Consider the following 8,638-nt stretch of genomic DNA (forward strand, 5'->3'; position numbering starts at 1 on the left):
ATCTCAACTTTCTACAGTGCATTTCAAGTGTATTGTTGTTCCTACTTCGATCTTGCTGTCTACACAACCTTAGTAATCGGAGAGTTACCCTAGTTCATGTTGATTGATACCTGCCTTAAAGATTAAGGGCCAGATGTAGGTAGGGTTTTACCGGTCTGTAATTCGGCCGTTACCGACCGGTAAAAGGATTTTGACATGTAGGGGGCAGAATCGGTAAATTTACCGTTCGGTAAATTTACCGATCGGTAATTTTACCGATTCTGTAAATATACCGGTCGGTAAATTTACCGACCGGTATTTTTACAGAATCGGTAAAATTGATATGTAGGTGGGACTCTTATGAGTCCCACAAGGCCTAAGAAATCGGTATTTTACCATCAAATTCAATTTGATGGTGAAATACCGATTCAGGCGTGCATGCACATGTGTGCATGCACACCTGTGCCATATGACAGGCAGACCTGCCCTTAGGGCAGGTATGCCTGCCATATGGCCCGACCCTTTTTTGGGGGTGCTAGAGGGTGTCAAAGTGACACCCCCTGCACCCTTGTCAAAATCGGTATTTACCGAATCGGTAAATAACGACCGATAATGCCCCATTCATTCCTATGGGCTTCAAAGCCCATAGGAATGAATGGAGCATTACCGGTCGGTATTTACCGATTCGGTAAATACCGATTTGTACCGAATCGGTAAAATACACATCTGGATGGACCTACAAGTCCACCCTTCATATTTACTGATTCTTAATTACTGAATCGGTAAAATTCGGTAATTAAGAATCGGTAAATATTTTTTACCTACATCTGGGCCCAAATTCTATTTAGAATTTAAACATCTTGGAGGAGAGAGTTTATAAATATTGGATTCTGCCTGCGTCACTTGAAGTGTTGTCGGGAAGACCCAGGAATGGTCTGATTGGATGTACGACATTACAACGCGTTCTTTCACAACGCGTCCCTTACAACGCAAGTCGTTACCACGACTTGCGTTGGGGGCGCGGATTGAGAATAGTATAATTTACTATTCTAACACCAGTCCCCGTGGACACTAGGGAAGGTGTTGGAATAGTAAATATACTATTCTTAATCCTCTAGCGCCCTCCAGTGCAAGTCGTGGTTACGACTTGCGTTGTAACAGATGCGTTGTGAAAGCATTGCGGAGTAAAATCCGCGTTGTAAAGGATGATTATGTGAGCAGAACAAGAATTGCAAATGTATTTTTTAATCTTTATTTTATTTTTGAGAAAAACATTGTTCCCTGCCGTTGTGTCGTTTTTAAAAACGCCTTAATTAAAGACAAGCTTATCATGTGTTCCAGAGTCCAGAATGGTTTATGTGACATCTCAGACAGAATTACTCCGAAGAATATGTACTTTTCATGCAAAAACAACAGTTGATGGACAGAATGCAGAACAATGTCATACATTCACCCCAGTACAGAGATCTGAGCCTAAATCCATCGTTTTTTTGCTCACCATGCCATTCCAGTTTGAATCCAGCCATATGCAAATCAGTCTTGACCCTGAGCCCCATGGGAACAGTTCAGCCCGAACTGCCAAGCCAGGTCCTCCCTGGACTGGAAACAAGCATCCTAGGACCGGTTTCAGGCTTTCAGCCCTCATCAGCCAGGATAGCTTGATTCCAGTGGCATGGAGAGCACGGGGCTCACGTCTGAGCATACCTGTCCCACTCGGGGTGACAAATGCAAAAACAACAGTTGATGGACAGAATGCAGAACAATGTCATACATTCACCCCAGTACAGAGATCTGTGCTAAATCCATCGTTTGGCGTGGTGAGCAAAATAACGATGGATTAAGCCCAGATCTGTGATTGACCATTGTGCAACATTCCGTCCATCATCTTGTGTGTTTTGCTGTTCGCCCTATGTGGAAAGGGTATGCCCAGATGTGGGTCCTGTGCAAACTGCGCCACTGGAGTCAAGCTATCCTGGCTGATGACAGCTGATTAGCCAGAAAACGGTCCTAGGATGCTTGAGTCTGGTCCAGGGAAGGCATAGCTTGGCAGTTCGGGCTGGACTGTTCGTATGAGGCACAGGGTCAAGACTGATTTACATATGGCCATGTGGGGTGGCGTGGTGAGCAAAATAACAATGGATTAAACCCAGATCTGTGACTGTGGGAGAATGTTTTGCCATTGTGCAACATTCCGTCCATCATCTTGTGTGTTTTGCTATGTACTTTTCATGCCTTTGACTGGATTGTCAGTCCTTTTATAGTTTTATAATTAAACCATTCCTGCATTGAGGTTGTCTGTGTTATTGTTGCCGATTATGTAATAAATGTTACAATAGCTTTTCCACCCGATTATATTCTAATTATTCTGCGATGATCCTAAATGTGAGCTTGTACGGGATTTATGAAGCTCAACACTTGTTAGAAAGTAACAGAGGGCGGCTTGAAAAGGAGGCAGTTTACAGGATGGAGGCCAGACTAGGGCTACTAAAGCAGTGCAGATTCAAGAGGGCAGAAGAGTGGCCATTTTGGAGATATTTGGATGTGGTGAGATGCTGTGCAAAGAGGTGCTTCTGTTTGTGGAAGAGGAGGAGGGAGCTTGTAGGATGTAATGGTTTTCTGTTTCAAATTCTCAGCGCTTATCAAGAGAAGACTTGCTGTTTGGTTGTTTCCTTCTTGCATCTCTTGGCTTCCAATCTTGTGATGTTGTCGGAGAGTTTGATCTTTGAGGCCAGTATATCATTGCACCCCCTGCCCCCCTGTGCAGATGATTCCTGTCTCTGTGCTGCAGTATGACTCAATCCAGATTTTTAATCCTATAAGAAGTTTTTATTCTTAATTTTCTTGTGTATGTGGGTGGCTGTATTTTTTTCTCTTGAAAGGGGAGGGTGATTGGGCATAGGTTAGTGAGAACATCTATCTGCGCGAGGTTGTGCTTGTTTAGTAATGGCAGGATTTGCCCAGCTCTGAGTGAAATCTGGAAGCTAGAGGGGTTAATGTTGTTAAGAAGCAATATCAGCGCATTGCCACCCATCTGTTTTTTTATCAGAGATGTTTGGATGATGTCATCCCACAGAGAGTGGAGGAAGGTGGCTAGGTCCTGGGGAGAGAGGATGCTGTTTGAGGTAATGATGTGCTCCCTGACCTTTTCAATCGAACTTGATTTATGAGATGTTATCTGTCACTCGGGCTGGAAGAAGAGATGGGTTGCGACTCACTCAGTAGGTGATACTTTTGAGGAGAGCTTAGCTGTGTTGGAATCTTTGTTGGTTGAGGTGGTGTCGTAGGTGAAACACCTTGACCATTTCGCTGTTTCTTCCACATTATAACTTCATGTATCCAGCTTTAGAAGATAAACATCAGAGGTTAGAACATACCCTCCAATTTAACAAGTAGATCCAGTTTAATATCTGCTGTCTGACTCACCTACAACTTTCATTCTAGATTTACTCTGCTCATTGTAATTTGTAACCATATCCTGCCATTTCAGCTTGATATTTATTGCCTCTAGACCTGTTCTCCTTTGCAGAGGTGGTGTTTACTGGAGTAGAAGTCTCCCTCACTGGCATGACTTTGAATGAGGTTTACGAAGCCGCCCTAAGCACATTTCTTACTTTGACTGGTGTTGCGCATTCTTCTATGAGGCATGGGGTTCTTAACCTGGGGTTCCATGACGCCTGCCCAGGGGGTGCATGATGCTTTGAAAAATAAATATTAGCAGATTAGTAAGGCATATAGGCAAACAGAATGCAGAATATAAGATAATAAACACTCTTTAAATGTGCAGGAATTTGAAATCAGAGTTTAAAAAATAAATCCTGCCCTATCTTATTCGTGGAAACCGCACAGGCACTGTAAACTGAATCTAGTATGGATGATTGGTGGCCTCAGGTGAATGCCAACTTAAAGAAAGCATGCATTAGGAGTAAAGACAAAGCAATATGCTAGAGCCTAGAACATTGCTTTGTTTTTTTTAGAAATAAAATTTGATTTTGAAAAGCTTTAACCTAACCCACAAAATTCAGATTCTTGCATATTTTTTGTTTGTGAATTAAATTCAAGGGTCCGTAATTCGTGTATTTGTTTGATGTTTGCTTGTTTATGCATTTTGTGTGCATTGGTTTGAGTTTTAAATCGTAGACGTTGCTTAGGCAGAGGTAGCCACCTTTCAATAGTTATTGAGTGTGGGGGTGCACAGAAGTCAAAAGGTTAAGAACAATTGTTCTAGTTGGTTAAATTGCTTTGTCAGTAAAATTTCAGGTTACTGATTGGCACATTTAGCTTTTAAAGTAGCCAGAATAATGTTACACTTATTTCGTTTGCATGATTTATAAAATACAGCAGAGTCTTAAAACGCTGAGCCAATGTAGGACTGCCTGTGGGGGCTCTGTAATGGATCTTTATCTCTGTCTGTCTGGCTTTAGCATCATCGTCTTCTGTCCTTACCGAGACATAATGCGAGGAAGGATATATGTTCTCACCTTCACCTTGAGGTGACTTTTTCGGGTGTGTGGTTTCTCAGTGAATCCGATTGATGAAGCCTTGTGTGTAATTAGAACAAGGGCACATTGAAACCTAAGGTGCTTTCTCCCTGAGCAAAAAAATATTACTGCTTCTTTCCACATGAGCTTACGTATACCCTCTGGATATGGGTACGGCCCAACACCAGAGGGTGACTCTCACTGAATGCATGAGGCCGCTTCACCAGAACAGCGCAGCCCCCGTGAGAACTAATTCAATGACTAATTCAACAAGTAACCATTCTCTAATAGTCTGTTGACTTTATGTAGGACTGTCCATATATTTAACCCCTTCCAAATCCTAACTTTTTATGCCATATCCTGGTACACCATGTGTTTATTCTGGATTATTCGCTCTCAGATCAGAGGATTGACTAGACACAGGTCTATGATTTGAATTGTCTTATTGCCTTTCTTTTGGGACCATAGCTTTTTAGACCATGTTTGCTCTCGTTCGGGTTAGCCTTTTAGCTAAAGGTGAAGGGTACCTTTTTGGTGCGGAGTGCCGCTGACATGTGTGGCAATCAGAAGACTTGTCTGAAAAGTAGTAAGAAGGTCTTTCTCGGAGATAGTGCATTTTTTTGCTAAAATAATGCAGTCTTGAGATTGTTCTCTAGACTGTGCCTTTGTTTTTGATTAGTTTGACCCTTAATTAGCCCAATCACATTCGGGCTGTATGATCTTACAAGAAAGGTTGTGTTTGAGGTTTCTGGTAGGTTTTAGTGTGGAGATTGAAATAGCTTGTAGTGTGGAAATTGAAATAGCTTGTAGTGTGGAGATTGAAATAGCTTGTTTTGTAGGTTGGTAAGATGGCATGAAGTCATCTTACCTACCTACAAAACAAAGTCTGCATCTAAATCACACATTTTTACTTGAGTTTGTTTTTTTGAGTGTGAGTCTCACATGGCGAATTAGGCAAGTTAACAGGGAGTGCTAGAGTAAGAACATGCGCTTGTAGTCTATTCAGGAAAAGAGAGCTCAGTTCATCCAAAGCAATTGCTGTTTGATACATTGTTCTGCACTGCCATGGGAGCCTGAGCCATTCCCCAGCCACAGGAGGGATCGAATATCAGCCGCATAGATTTGCAGCTGTAGCTGGCATGGATGCAATAGTTCATTTACCTTGCCAGTTAACTTCCCTTCACATGCCCACCAAAGGGGTCAGTGACAATGCAAAGTTGTGGAGCTTTGCAGTAACTGAGAAGTTGGAACCCATACATATTTGTTGAATTATTATACTAAAAGGTCTGGATCCATTCCAAGACTACGTCTACCACCAGCCCAGTCACACAGTAAGTTGAGCAGGATTTCTTGGGCTACCATATCAGGAACTAGGATTCATAAGAACCAATGAACCCATGAACATATGGTTAATTAAACAGAGATGAGAAAAAAGAGGGAGTGCCTCAAGCATTTCACACTATACTTAGGGCCTGATTTGGATCTTGACGGGACGGGTTACTCCATCACAACGGTGATGGATGTACTTTCCGCCGATATATAAATCCCATAGGATATAATGGGATTTATATTTTAGCAGACGGGGTAGCCGTCACCGTTATGCGGAAGTTACTTGTCCACCAAGATCTAAATAAGGTCCTTAATGTTATTGAATTAATTAGCGACTTGTTTATGCTATTGTGTGCAATTATATGTGTTATCAAATGGCAGAATATGGTATTGAGCTTGGTTCCGAATTACTGCTGCTTAGATTAGAACCTCACAACATGCTAATGTTGGGCTTTTTAAAAAAAAATCTCATTTAAAACCTAATGCCTTGACTCCCATTTTAATGCAACAGGTGAAGAAGCTAGAACACTGGCGAACGAAGAATCTGTAGCATATGATGAAACAAGCCTCCCGTGTAAAGATTCACCAGAAATTAAGAAAGTGATCGTAATCTCCAAAACAGCTCCCGGCTCCAGGAGTGGCAAGTGTTCTGCAAGCAGCTGGAGCTTAAGAGGCCTGAAAGTTAGTAAATTTGAGAGTGACTTTGGGAACAACACGCATTCTAGTTCCTACCAAGGAGTCTGCAAAGAAATGAAATACGTTGGCGACAATAAGCCTAGGGTTGATTTATTGAATACACATGGTTTAACAGGTGAACCAAACGCCGAGAAAACCTTTGGACATAATGTATCTCCAAAGTGTAATTATCAGTGTAAAGAATGTAAGAAATGCTTCAGATCGAAGGGACATCTCATTTATCATGAAAGGACACATTCTGGTGAGAAACCATATCACTGCTCTGTCTGTGATAAAAGCTTTTCGCAAAGGCATCGTCTTATGGGACATGAGAGAACGCATTCTGGAGAGAAACCTTTTCAGTGTGCCATATGCAACCGAACTTTTACTTGGAGGGACAGTCTTCGTAGACATCATAGAACCCATACGGGAGAACGACCTTATCAGTGCGCCACATGCTTGAAATGTTTCGGTCAAAAAGAGACTCTTGTTAAACATATGGAGATACACACAAGACACAAGCAGGACTGAATCCATGGCAGGCCTTTTATTGAAATTAAAGAAACCCTCTCCTTTTTCACTTTCTTATGTGCCTCGACCGTCTGTCTTCACTTACGATTTCTGTTGGTACAAGAGTGCTGCCACTGTTTACCTTCTGAAATAGTAATTGCTTCTTGAACCACCACCCGGACCACTTAAGTGCTATGAAAGTCCGTAAATCTGCTTAGCCAGTCTAAAGGTGGCATTTGAAAAACAGCATCAAATGAGTCATATTTTCTAATTTAATTCATTCAAGACTTGAAAAGTAATCAAATGTCTAGCAAATCCACGTTGTAAAAGTTGATGAAGCTACTAGACCCATTCTGTCTCTAGCTAAACTTGTCTTTTTATTTAAGTAAACGTAACATTTCCATTTAGGGGATTCATATTTTTATTACAGGTCAAGGCTATTACTCACAATTATTACATGCTTCGTTTTGAAGTGCAGTAAGGCTGGAGAGAGACATTTTTGGGTGCCTGATATGAGAAAGAGTTTATCCCAGCTATGCAAGCATTTCAGAAGCAAAGCTGACTCTGCTCTACATGTTAGAGGTGATCCTGGCGTTGGCTGACTATTCCCAAACTTTTTAGCCTTTCATAGATCCTTATCTAATGTGTGACTAACCCCTGCCATGCCAACATTCAGAGGCAATCTTGGCATAGGCAGCATGTGGTTGACTATTCTTCCAAGGTTCGGTCTTTAAAAGGCAGATGGACTAGAGTAGAGGCAAGTCAGTCGCATGTCATTTCTGAATCTGTGATCTGTTCACAGGTTCTAATTTTAGGTATAAAATGTTTATAAATATGCATATGCAGAACCTAATGTAACATGCTATTTTGTAAAAACTATGTTGACCTTATTTAGTGTAGTTTTCTGAAAGACAGACTTGTTGACCTTTCTGGTTGGATGTTTCATGGCCTCTTACTGGAATGGACAAGAGGTATTGTGTAGCCTATATTTCATATTAAATTATGATAATAGGTGAACTGACTCCATTTCATTATTTTCATATAAACAATAAAGCTGTTTCACAACCGGCTGGAAAATGAAGTGAAAACGGAGAAGCACAGATAAAACATTTTTAAGAATTCTATTTGTATAATTCTTTTGATATCTTTTGCTATTCCATTAAAACAAAGGTCAGTTCATTTGCATTTATTTGTTAAAACTACTTTTAGAAGAATCACAAATGTTTCAATTTAAGGTACAACACACTGATCTCACATCACAAACCCTAACACCTATGGTCTGCGAGAATTGGTTGTCAAGTCCTCACTATTGCTAAAATTGTAATTGGAAGGGTCGTTGCGAGGTGTAAGATACTGATGGACTCATAAGTCTGTTCTTCATTCAGTTGCCCGTCTTCCTGATTAACAGAATACATTGTCCCACCCAGTCACCCTCCTGAGGTTCTGGGGGACAGCAATTCTGTACTCACTGGCTCCTGAAACAATGTGGGGTTCCCATGGAATGCCCTGGTTTTTTGTTTGCTCACCACCAGTGTTCCCTCTAATTTGTTTCCTCTGTGTACCGCAGTGTAAGATCTCTGTGTGCTGCAGCTAAAGCTATGTGCGTCAAGAACCCGAGTTCAGTCCAAGTGCAGCGAAACATATGAGTGCAAATACCACTGAAAACA

The 8,638-nt window shown here is 41.4% G+C and overlaps 1 protein-coding gene across 2 annotated transcripts in view; it reads left to right on the top strand.

Annotated features, from left to right (window-relative positions):
* LOC144770909 (uncharacterized) overlaps positions 1–8,150 on the top strand; it is a 169,691-nt gene extending 161,541 nt beyond the window's left edge. The window contains exon 10 of one of the 2 annotated variants that reach the window (XM_078655708.1): positions 6,298–8,150. In XM_078655708.1, the coding sequence (XP_078511834.1) occupies positions 6,298–6,992 (695 nt within the window). In that variant the 3' untranslated portion in view covers positions 6,993–8,150. The remainder of the gene's footprint in view (positions 1–6,297) is intronic. The other variant, XM_078655707.1, reaches the window with a different exon arrangement.
* Positions 8,151–8,638: the final 488 nt, after the last annotated feature.

Source organism: Lissotriton helveticus, chromosome 7 (genome assembly GCF_964261635.1).
Source record: "Lissotriton helveticus chromosome 7, aLisHel1.1, whole genome shotgun sequence".
Classification (NCBI taxonomy): Eukaryota; Metazoa; Chordata; class Amphibia; order Caudata; family Salamandridae; genus Lissotriton; species Lissotriton helveticus.